General features: G+C 53.7%; 1 protein-coding gene across 3 annotated transcripts in view; it reads left to right on the plus strand.

Moving 5' to 3' along the window:
• Spen (spen family transcriptional repressor) overlaps nucleotides 1–11,411 on the plus strand; it is a 75,918-nt gene extending 64,507 nt beyond the window's left edge. For 2 of the 3 annotated variants that reach the window (XM_038332986.1, XM_038332987.1), the window contains exons 11-15: nucleotides 94–8,128; nucleotides 8,718–9,215; nucleotides 9,366–9,560; nucleotides 9,852–10,010; nucleotides 10,333–11,411. In XM_038332986.1, the coding sequence (XP_038188914.1) occupies nucleotides 94–8,128; nucleotides 8,718–9,215; nucleotides 9,366–9,560; nucleotides 9,852–10,010; nucleotides 10,333–10,464 (9,019 nt within the window). In that variant the 3' untranslated portion in view covers nucleotides 10,465–11,411. The remainder of the gene's footprint in view (nucleotides 1–93; nucleotides 8,129–8,717; nucleotides 9,216–9,365; nucleotides 9,561–9,851; nucleotides 10,011–10,332) is intronic. The other variant, XM_038332988.1, reaches the window with a different exon arrangement.
• Nucleotides 11,412–12,148: the final 737 nt, after the last annotated feature.

Consider the following 12,148-nt stretch of genomic DNA (forward strand, 5'->3'; position numbering starts at 1 on the left):
CCTCTGCCCTGGGATTGCGTGCTGTGATTGCGGAAATGAGACTACAGTGTTGAGAAGCAGAAGCTCTAACATAATCTTTTTGATATTTGGTAGAGAGGAACGAAGAGGATCCTATGACTACAGCCAAGATCGGACATACTATGAAAGTGTTCGGACTCCAGGCACCTATCCCGAGGACTCCAGGAGGGACTATCCAGCTCGAGGGAGAGACTTTTACTCCGAGTGGGAAACGTACCAAGGAGAGTATTATGAATCCCGATACTATGATGACCCTCGAGAATACAGAGAATATAGGAGTGATCCTTATGAACAAGATATTCGGGAATACAGCTATAGGCAAAGAGAACGGGAACGAGAACGGGAGAGATTTGAGGTTGACCGGGACCATGAGAGAAGGCCCATTGAGCGAAGTCAGAGTCCAGTCCACTTGCGTCGTCCACAGAGTCCTGGGGTGTCTCCTGCACATTCGGAGAGATTGCCAAGTGACTCTGAGAGGAGACTGTACCGCCGGTCCTCAGAGCGAAGTGGGAGCTGCAGCTCAGTGTCCCCCCCACGGTACGATAAACTGGAGAAGGCTCGATTGGAGCGCTATACAAAAAACGAAAAGACGGATAAAGAACGGACTTTTGATCCTGAGAGAGTGGAGAGGGAGAGACGAATAATTCGAAAGGAAAAAGTAGAAAAGGACAAACCTGACAGGCAGAGACGGAAAGGAAAAGGTCATTCTCCTAGCTCTCAGTCTTCCGAAACAGAGCAAGAGAACGATCGAGAGCAGAGCCCCGAGAAAACCCGTAGTTCTACCAAACTGAGCAGAGAGAAAGTCGACAAGGAAGGGCCGGCCAAGAACCGTCTGGAGCTCATGCCTTGTGTGGTTTTGACTCGAGTGAAAGAAAAGGAGGGGAAAGTCATTGACCGCCCTCCCATGGACAAGCTCAAGGCCAGACTTGATCACGACACTGCCAAACCTTCAGCCCCGGGTCAGAAGTCCCAGGTCTCTCAGGTGGAGCTGGCCAAGTCAGACTCATCTTCAGTGGAGCCCACTAGAGGGAAAGCACTGAGGGAGAAGGCCCTTTCCAGCCACGCAGAGGCGGTGGATAAGGAGGGCAGGCCTAAACTCAGGAAGCACCTCAAACCGGAGCAGACGCCTGAGGGCCTGAGCACTGTGGACCTGGAGAAGCTGGAAGCGAGGAAAAGGCGCTTTGCAGACTCCAACTTGAAAGCAGAAAAGCAAAAACCAGAAGTTAAGAAAAGCAGTCCCGAGACAGAGGACACTCGAGTGCTTCCAAAGAAGCAGCCTGATGTATCAAGAGACGGTGTTCTGGTGAGGGAAGGCGAGTCTGAACGAAAGCCCGTGAGAAAAGAAATCCTTAAAAGGGAATCAAAAAAAACCAAGCTGGACAGACTTAATTCGGCTCCCAGCCCCAAAGACTGCCAGGAGCCTGCTGCTGTCTCCTCAGGGTCTGGCTCACGGCCCAGCTCAGATGGCCACACAGGCCTGGGAGATCCAATACACGCATCTGTGGAAAGTCAAGAAGCCCAGCCCAAAAAAGCCATCCCCTCAAAACCTCAGCCCAAACAGCTGCAGCTCCTAGATAATCAAGGGCCGGAGAAAGAGGAAGTCAGGAAAAACTATTGCCGACTTCGTGAGGAGCCATCCGAGCATAAAGCAGGCCAGGAGAAGCCACACGCACTAAATGCTGAAGAAAAGCTTGGCATTGACATTGATCACACACAGAGTTACCGAAAACAGATGGAACAGAGTCGCAGGAAGCAGCAGATGGAGATGGAAATAGCCAAGTCTGAGAAGTTTGGCAGTCCTAAAAAAGATGTGGATGAATATGAAAGACGTAGCCTTGTTCATGAGGTAGGCAAGCCCCCCCAGGATGTCACTGACGACTCACCCCCCAGCAAAAAGAAAAGGATGGATCATGTTGATTTTGATATCTGTACCAAAAGGGAAAGAAATTACAGAAGTTCACGGCAGATCAGTGAGGACTCTGAAAGGACCAGCTGTTCTCCCAGCGTCCGCCATGGCTCCTTCCTTGAAGATGATGACACCCTGAGTTCCCCTAAGCTAATGTCAGTAAAAGGGTCCCCCAAAGTGGATGATAAGGGTCTCCCCTATTCTAATGTAACAATGAGAGAAGACCCCTTAAAATTTACTCCTTATGATTGTAGCAAGAGAGAACATGTGGCAGACATGGCCAGAGTAAAGCTGTCTGTCTTGAACTCTGAGGATGAACCGCATCGTTGGGACCCTCAGGTGAGACAGGACCCCAGCAGGTTGGATGTGAGTTTTCCAAACAGCGTAATTAAGAGAGACAGTTTACGGAAGAGGTCTGTGCGTGATCTGGAACCTGGCGAGGTGCCCTCTGACTCTGATGAGGATGCTGAGCACAAATCCCAGTCACCCAGGGCCTCTACCTTCTACGACAACCCTCGGCTGTCTTTTTTATTGAGGGACAGAGACGACAAACTACGTGAACGAGAGGAAAGACTGTCTAGTTCTTTAGAAAGAAACAAATTTTATTCTTTTGCTCTGGATAAAACAATCACACCAGACACTAAAGCTTTGCTAGAAAGAGCCAAGTCTCTTTCCTCATCCCGTGAAGAAAACTGGTCTTTTCTTGACTGGGACTCCCGCTTTGCTAATTTTCGAAACAACAAAGATAAAGAAAAGGTTGACTCTGCCCCAAGACCTATTCCATCCTGGTACATGAAAAAGAAGAAAATCAGGACTGACTCAGAGGGGAAAATGGATGATAAGAAGGATGACCACAGGGAAGATGAGCAGGAGAGGCAGGAATTGTTTGCCTCTCGGTTTTTACATAGCTCCATCTTTGAACAAGATTCTAAGCGGCTGCAGCATCTTGAGAGGAAGGGCGAGGAGTCCGACTTCCCTCCCGGTAGGCTGTACAGCAGACAAGCATCTGATGGAGCCAACAGCACAAGTGACTCGATCCAGGAGCCCGTGGTCCTGTTCCACAGCAGATTCATGGAGCTCACGCGGATGCAACAGAAAGAAAAGGAGAAGGACCAGAAGCCCAAAGAGGCTGAGAAACAGGAGGACCCAGAGAATATTTCCAAGACCCCGGAACCTGCCACTGAAAGTAAAGAGCTGGAGCCGAAAGCCCCTGTGTCAGTTGGGCTTCCTGCAGTCACCCCCGTGACACCAGAACCAGCATCATCAGCACCAGAGAAGTCTGAGAAAATGGCGGAGGCTCCTTTGCTGGCAGGAGAGAAGCCTGTGGAGCCAGCCCCTGTCTTGGAGGAGGCAAAGTTGGCATCTGAGCCAGTTCCTGTCCCCGTGGAACAGCCCAAGCAGGTAGAGGTACCTCCAGGAGAAGGCTCCAGAGAAAGTCCTGCAGTGGTGCATCCGGCTACTCAAGAAAGCTCAGCTACCGATCCCATCCCTCCTGTGAGTGCCGAGCCTCCCACTCCTGGAACTGCAATTTCCAAGATAGAAAGCAATATAGATCTAAAACCCAGCAGTCCCCAGCCGCTTTCAAAACTAACTCAGAAGTCTGAGGAAGCTGAAGAGCTAAGAGTGGAGAAGCCAGATGCAGTTTCAAGCATTGAACCCAGTGTCACTCAGAAACCGGAAGTTACGGCTGAAGTTCAGCCCCCAGCGTCTGAAGATGTAGAGGCCAATCCCCCAGTCTCTGCAAAAGACAAGAAAACAAACAAAAGCAAGCGTTCCAAGACACCGGTCCAGGCAGCTGTCGCAAGCATCGTGGAGAAGCCCGTCACCAGAAAGAGCGAGAGGATAGACCGGGAAAAGCTGAAGCGGTCCAGCTCTCCTCGTGGAGAAGCACAGAAGCTGTTAGAACTGAAGATGGAGGCGGAGAAGATTACAAGGACTGCATCTAAAAGCTCTGGAGGGGATCCTGAGCTCCCTGAGCCTAGCCTGCCTCTCAGCCGAACCAGGCGCCGGAATGTCAGGAGCGTTTATGCCACCATGGGTGATCTCGAAAGCCGCTCTCCAGCTAAAGAGCCTGCTGAGCAGCCCAGACTGACCAGGAAGAGATTGGAACGGGAGCTGCAGGAGGCCGTGGTAGTTCCCACCACCCCTCGGAGGGGAAGGCCTCCTAAAACTCGCCGGCGTGCTGACGAGGATGAAGAGCATGAGACGAAAGAGCCAGCAGAAACACCCAAGCCAGCTGAGGGGTGGAGGTCTCCGAGGTCTCAGAAGGCTGCAGCCGCTGGCGGGCCCTATGGGAAAAGGGGGAGAAGCGAGCAAAAAGCCGAGGCTGCTGCTGAGGGCGGTGCCCAGGTGAACACGAGGGAAAGTAACACTAAGTCCAGGGGTGACAGAGAAGCAGCCAGCGAGGCCAGACGTGACAGGAGAGACACCAGCACAGACAAAAATGGACCCAACACCTTCCCAGTCGAGGCAGTGGAGAGAAAACCACCTCCTGAGAAAACCACCAAATCAAAGCGGGGACGTGCTCGCAACACCAGGTCAGCAATGGACAGGGCTGCACATCTGAAAAGCCTGGAAATGGCCACCCGGGCTGCAGGGCAGGCTGTGGACAAGGAGGCTGGGCTTGTGGCAGTCTCTCCTGAGAAAAACAAGAGCCCCCCAAGGGAGAGTGGCTCCTCGTCTCAGCTGAAACATGACCCAACTGATACTGAGAAAGAAGCAGAGAAGGAAGATGTGTCTGCCTCCACGGTGTCCCCAGGAGCCACACAGCTAGCCAAGCAGATGGAGCTGGAGCAGGCTGTGGAGAACATTGCAAAGCTCGCCGAGCCCTCCACGGGTGCGGCTAACAAGGGAGCAGCCATGGGGACACCTGCAGGCCCTGCTGTGGAGGACGGCCCCAAGCCTGCACACCAGGCAAGTGAGACCGAACTGGCGGCGGCCATTGGCTCCATCATCAGTGACAGTTCTGGAGAACCTGAAAACTTCTCTGCATCTCCCTCCTTCCCCCCAGGATCTCAGCCGAATCTGCAGGAAGGAACGGAGCCAGGGCCCTCTGGCACCACATCTGGAACCTCAGTGGCAGATGCTGCTCCAGAGTCTTCTGGCTTACAAGGCAGTGCCTCGGACCCCTCAGCAGGTTCTGCAGACACCAAGGAAACCAGAGGGAACAGCAGTGAGTCTGTACAGGAAGCCAAGGGATCTAAAGTGGAAGTCACTCCTCCCCGGAAAGACAAAGGACGTCAAAAGACAACACGACGTCGGAAAAGGAATACAAACAAGAAAGTGGTTGCTGCCACAGAGACTCGTACCTCTGAGACCGAGCAGCCTCAGAGTGAAAGCCCTGCTGCTAATGAGGCAACAGCAGCACCCCCAGAAGCTCCCCAGGAAGAAAAGCAGAGTGAAAAGCCTCAGTCCCCTCCTCCTCAGGAATGCACCTCTGACCCAGGCAAGACCCCACCTGCTGAGAGTCCGTGTCAGGAAAGCAGTGTTGAAGAAAAGACTCCATGCAAAGCACCCACACCCCCTGACCTCCCACCTCTTTCCCAGCCATTGCTGGTGGATGATGAACCCCAGGCCAGGTTCAAGGTGCATTCAATCATCGAAAGTGATCCGGTGACCCCACCCAGTGACTCAAGCATACCTCCACCCACAATTCCTTTAGTGACAATAGCAAAGCTCCCACCCCCTGTCATTCCTGGGGGAGTCCCACATCAGAGTCCCCCCACTAAGGTGACAGAGTGGATAACCAGACAGGAGGAGCCTCAGGCTCAATCTGCCCCATCTCCAGCTCTTCCCCCAGACACAAAGGCCTCTGACGTGGACACCAGCTCTAGCACACTGAGAAAGATCCTCATGGACCCCAAATATGTATCCGCCACCGGGGTTACTTCCACAAGTGTCACCACAGCCATCGCAGAGCCCGTGAGTGCTGCTCCTTGTCTGCATGAGGCACCAGTCCCTCCAGTTGAACCCAAACATCCTCCCTTAGAAGAAAAATCAGCAACCCCAGTATCCAATGCTTCTGACACACAGCCCTCAGAGGGTCCAGTAGCTGCTGACAAAGAGAAGGTGGCTCCGGTCATTGCCCCTAAAATCACGTCTGTCATCAGCCGGATGCCTGTCAGCATTGACCTGGAGAATTCGCAGAAGATAACTTTGGCAAAACCCGCTCCTCAGACCCTGACTGGCCTGGTGAGTGCCCTGACTGGCCTGGTGAATGTCTCTCTGGTCCCGGTGAATGCCTTAAAGGGTCCTGTGAAGGGCTCAGTGGCCACACTGAAGGGTTTAGTGAGCACCCCTGCTGGGCCTGTGAATCTCCTGAAGGGGCCTGTGAATGTGCTCACTGGACCCGTCAATGTCCTGACCACTCCAGTGAGTGCCACAGTGGGCACGGTGAACGCTGCCCCGGCTACTGTGAATGCTGCTGCAGGTGCAGTGACTGCTGCATGTGGCGTGACTGCCACAACAGGCACAGCAGCTATGACAGGTGCAGTGAGTGCGCCATCAGCAAAGGGCAAACAGAGGTCAAGCAGCAATGAAAACAGTCGCTTCCACCCTGGGTCTATGTCAGTGATTGATGAGCGTCCAGCAGACACAGGCTCTGGTGCAGGGCTGCGCGTGAACACTTCAGAAGGAGTCGTGCTTCTGAGCTACTCAGGACAGAAGACGGAAGGCCCACAGCGGATCAGTGCCAAGATCAGTCAGATCCCTCCAGCCAGTGCAATGGACATTGAGTTTCAGCAGTCAGTATCTAAGTCCCAGGTGAAGCCAGATTCTGTCACCCCATCCCAGTCTGCACCCAAAGGCCCTCAGACCCCTTCAGCTTTTGCAAATGTGGCCACCCATTCCACCCTGGTCCTGACCGCCCAGACATACAATGCCTCTCCAGTGATCTCCTCTGTGAAGACAGACCGTCCGTCCTTGGAAAAGCCTGAGCCCATTCACCTCTCAGTGTCCACGCCTGTCACCCAAGGTGGCACAGTGAAGGTTCTCACTCAGGGCATCAACACACCCCCGGTGCTGGTTCACAACCAGCTTGTTCTCACCCCAAGCATAGTCACCACTAACAAGAAACTTGCTGACCCCGTCACTCTGAAAATAGAGACCAAGGTCCTTCAGCCAGCTAACCTGGGGCCCACCCTCACTCCCCACCACCCTCCTGCCCTGCCCAGCAAACTGCCTACAGAAGTGAACCATGTTCCTTCGGGACCCACCACCCCAGTAGATCGAACCATCTCCCACTTGGCAGCCACAAAGCCAGATACACATACTCCTCGACCTAGTGGGCCTACACCGGGCCCATTCCCAAGGGCATGCCATCCCAGCAGCACTACATCCACACCACTTTCCACCAATGCCACCGTCATGCTGGCTGCAGGCATTCCAGTGCCCCAGTTCATCTCCAGCATCCACCCGGAGCAGTCTGTCATCATGCCACCCCACAGCATCACTCAGACTGTGTCCCTTGGTCACCTTTCACAAGGTGAGGTGAGAATGAACACACCCACATTACCCAGCATCACCTACAGCATCCGGCCAGAAACTCTGCACTCTCCTCGGGCCCCTCTGCAGCCCCAGCAGATAGAGGCAAGGGCCCCACAGCGTGTGGGCACACCCCAGCCTGCCGCAGCTGGTGTGCCTGCACTGGCTACCCAGCATCCTCCTGAGGAAGAAGTCCACTATCACCTCCCTGTGGCTAGAGCTGCAGCCCCCGTGCAGTCAGAAGTGCTGGTCATGCAGTCTGAGTACCGACTACACCCGTACACTGTGCCCCGAGACGTAAGGATCATGGTGCACCCACATGTGACTGCTGTCAGTGAACAGCCCAGGGCCACTGAGGGGGTAGTAAAGGTGCCACCAGCCAGCAAGGCCCCCCAGCAGCTGGTGAAAGAAACCGTTAAGACTTCTGATGCCAAAGCAATCCCTGCCCCGGCCCCTGGCCCTGTGCCTACCCCTGCTCCTAACCCCCATGGTGAAGCCCGCATCCTCACAGTTACCCCCAGCAACCAGCTTCAGGGGCTGCCTCTGACCCCACCTGTGGTTGTGACCCATGGGGTGCAGATTGTGCACTCCAGCGGTGAGCTGTTCCAGGAATATAGGTACGGAGATATCCGCACCTACCATGCCCCCGCTCAGCTCACACACACTCAGTTTCCTGTCGCCTCCTCCGTCAGCCTACCCTCCAGGACCAAGACTTCTGCACAGGTGAGGAAGCCAGGTTTCCTCCCTACCGATTGGGCATGTGCTCGGGAGCTTTGTGGTTTCAAAAGACAGGCAGGCAGGCTGGCCATCAAGATGGTTCAGTGGGTGAAGGCATTTGCTTAAATGTGAGCCTGGCAACCAAGTTTGGTCCCCAGAACCCTGGTAAAAATAGAAGTAAAGAAGTGAACTGCAGAGTTGACCTCTGACCACACACAGCAGCACTCGTGTGTGTGTGTGTCCCATCATGCACTCACACATACACTCGGTAACCTTGAGCAAGGATCGTGAGCAAAGTACAGACCAGCTAGACAGGGCTTGGAGGTGGAAGGGGAGGGGGGCTTCCTAAACACACAGCGAGGAGTGGCTCAGATCATACCACAGCTCTTGGATGTAGAGAGACACTTGATACAGGGCCTCCTGCCATGTTAGGTGGTCTTTTCCGTGAGAACACAGCTCCACTGGTTTTTATTTCCTCTGTGGCCTGACTGTAAGACAAGGATGCTTCCCTCTGGTCCATTGAGTTCTTGTTTGGGAACTGGGGGTTTGTGCACAGCCCATCCTGACTGCCCCTTTGTCTTCTTCCCAACTCTAGGGCCCTCCTGAAGGTGAGCCCTTGCAGCCCTCGCAGCCCTCGCAGCCTGCCCCGTCTACGCAGCCCACGCAGCCTGCACCACCTGCTCCACCCTGCCAGCCCTCCCTACTTAGCCAGCCTGCCCAGCCGCTGAGTAGCAAGATGCCCCAGGTCTCCCAAGAAGCAAAGGGGACTCAGACAGGAGTGGTAGAGCAGCCTCGTCTCTCAGCTGTCCCTGCCAGCCGGCCACCCGAGCCCCATGTTCAGGTTCAGAAGGCACCGGTGGATCCAGGACAGCCAACCCATCCCTCGCCTGTGTCAGTCTCTATGAAGCCAGACCTCCCAAACCCTCTTCCTTCTCAGGCTGCCCCAAAGCAGCCATTGTTTGTCCCTGTGGCCTCGGGCACAAGCACCCCACCTGGACTGGCTCTGTCTCACACTGAAGCCCAGCCAGCCCCTAAACAAGATTCTCCACACTTGACTTCACAAAGGCCAGTGGATATGGTCCAGCTTCTGAAGGTAAGATGGGCAGAGGCTGCTCTTGACACCCTGACCCTGTTCTGTCCTAAGTGTACCCCAATCTCCCAGTTGATACAGGCTAATAAGCTGCTTCCAGGGTCATGCTGGGCATGCCATGATCCCATCTTTGCTTTGTTTCCTGGTAAGCAGAAGTACCCCATCGTGTGGCAGGGCCTGCTGGCCCTTAAGAACGACACGGCCGCTGTGCAGCTCCACTTCGTCTCTGGCAACAATGTCCTGGCCCATCGGTCCCTGCCTCTCTCTGAAGGCGGTCCCCCGCTGAGGATTGCCCAAAGGATGCGGCTAGAGGCCTCGCAGCTGGAAGGGGTTGCCCGGAGGATGACAGTAAGACTTGTGGGCCCTGGTAAATGCCTACGCAATACTCAGGGAGGGAAGAATAGGCAGCCTCAGGGCTAAACTCCTGGCTTTGATAACGCTTGAAGTGGGCTATGAAGGACAAACTCGACTTGGGTAGAGAAGTAGCTCTAATCTCAGAAGTGAGCATACATGCTTGCCCTCATGCACATGCAGACACGTTAGTGTGGTGTGACACAGCCATCTTAGAGATGCCTGGCTCCTTTGGTAGGACACATGCTATTTAGTCAGGAGACCCCTAACCACTCACCTCTTCTCCAGGTGGAAACAGATTACTGTCTGCTGCTGGCTCTGCCCTGTGGTCGTGACCAGGAGGATGTGGTGAGCCAGACGGAGTCCCTCAAGGCTGCCTTCATCACTTACCTGCAGGCCAAGCAGGCAGCGGGGATTATCAATGTTCCAAACCCTGGCTCCAATCAGGTTGGTCCACTGTCCCATCCCTACCCAACACTTGTACACACAGCTAGGACCAGTTTAGGTCAGAGCCGGAGGGCTGACCCAGCCATGAGTTCCCAGAGGAGGTGGGTACATGGGAGCATGGGTAATGGCCACCAATTGCCCATCCTGGAAAGAAGGGGGGTGGGGGGGAGGTATTCACCTTGAATTATAGAAGCTGATGACACCCTGTCCTGATGTGTGGTCTGACTGGGGGAAGGGGGCTGTCAAGGCCTGCCAGGTACAGGCATTGAGCGGGGCAGTCATGGAAGACAGGGGTCCCACTTTGTTTCTCCTCCTCCTCCAGCCCGCCTATGTGCTGCAGATCTTCCCACCCTGTGAGTTCTCGGAGAGTCACCTCTCCCGCCTGGCCCCTGACCTCCTTGCCAGTATCTCCAACATCTCTCCCCACCTCATGATTGTTATTGCCTCTGTGTGAGGCTCTGCTGCAGAAAGATAAACGGGACAGGACCGTGGATAACCCAGCCAGGCAGAGGGGAAGCTGCTGAGGGGCAGACTGCCCTGGCTCTCACGCCCACCCAGCTCTATGGACAGACCTCCTCTGGGGGTGGTGCTGCTTGTATGTTTACATGAAATTCTCGCCCAGGACAGACCACCAACCCATGGACTCACAGAAACCTTAGGGGCTGGCCTTCCTCATTCGGAGAAAAGGAACAAGGCAGTGGGAGTCTGTTTGTGTTCAACAGAACAGCCTTTGCACTGAATTAGTGACTTGCACAGTGAACACAGGTGTGGCTCTCTGGACATGTGGACGGGAGTACACTGCGGACTCCCACGTAGGACTCGGGACTTGTGCTGAAGCCTTGGTGTCAAGGAACATTTCATTGGGTATTTTTGCCCCATCACCTCCTTTCTTCCCTGCTCATCGGACATGTCATTGTTCTTAATTCTCCTGCCGCCGCCGCCACCTTCGACTCATCGGATGTACAGTTTACAGTTGAGTAAAAGCAAACAGAAGGATTTTCTTTCTTGGTCGGATGTGCAGAACTTGGGATGTGTATATATAAATATATATATATAATATATATATATATATATAAAATACTGACTTAAATCAAATTTCCCTGACATACTTTTTTTTAATCTGTGCCAAAAATGTGTTTTCAAAGAAAATCTTATTTTCATACTCAGACTTTATACCGTCACTCATTTGTATAAGTGCGCTTCGTTACAGCACGGGTCCCACTCCGGCAACATGGAAGTGTCACACAGCACCTGTACAAAAAGACCTGGCCAACTCCCTCTTCCTGTGACTTGGACCTCTCCCTGACTTCCTAACACTTATTAATTTATGAAACTGTTTTTCTCAGCGCAGTTTTGTTGTGTGTCCATTGGATTACAAACTTTATTAAAAAATACAAAACACCTCAAGTGTGAATGTGGTTGTCGCTCAGGTGGGAACCACAGGGTTCTTGGCTTGCTAGAACAGTAGCCCCCACCCCAGTCTGAATAAGAGCATTTCACCTTGTACTGGAGACTGGGATTGCAAAAGCTGGCCCTCGGCCTGTTTCTGGGCCACTGGAAGCCGTTCAGGTTTTGATAATGAAGTCCCTCCTTTCCTGACCCACTTGCAAGCTCCTGCTCTAGGCTCATACTGAACGCCTTCCTTCCCTTCTCCCCTCCCTGGGGCATTGCTGTTCTTTGTAGTAGCAAGGAGCCTAATAGTCCTGGGGCTGTTAATTCCATCCCTGCTTCAAGACAAAAAAATTAAAAAACTAAAAACCAAAACTGTGGCACCATCTGGGTGATGGACCTGGGGGGCTACAAAGCAGGTCTGTCCATTTCAGTGGGGCTCCATGGGATCCCATCATCAAGGCTTCTGGCTGCTCCCTTCCCTTCTCTCCTTGCCAACCTGGTGATAACCTGCAGCAAGTTAGTGTTGCCACAGGATGGCGTCGCTGTGGCCTCGGTAAAGCAGGTACTAGGCTCTAGATTACGGAAAAGCCAGCCAGTGTTCTGTACACTGCTCTGGCGTTGCTGCTCTGGCTAAAGGCCCTAGACTGTCTGGATCTGGGAAGCTGTGCACTCTGGTACAGGCCTGGTGAGTGGAGCTGCATCACAGCCACAGGGTGCTGCCCATACCCTAAATAATTTAAGACACA

The sequence above is a fragment of the Arvicola amphibius genome, chromosome 6 (assembly GCF_903992535.2).
Source record: "Arvicola amphibius chromosome 6, mArvAmp1.2, whole genome shotgun sequence".
Classification (NCBI taxonomy): Eukaryota; Metazoa; Chordata; class Mammalia; order Rodentia; family Cricetidae; genus Arvicola; species Arvicola amphibius.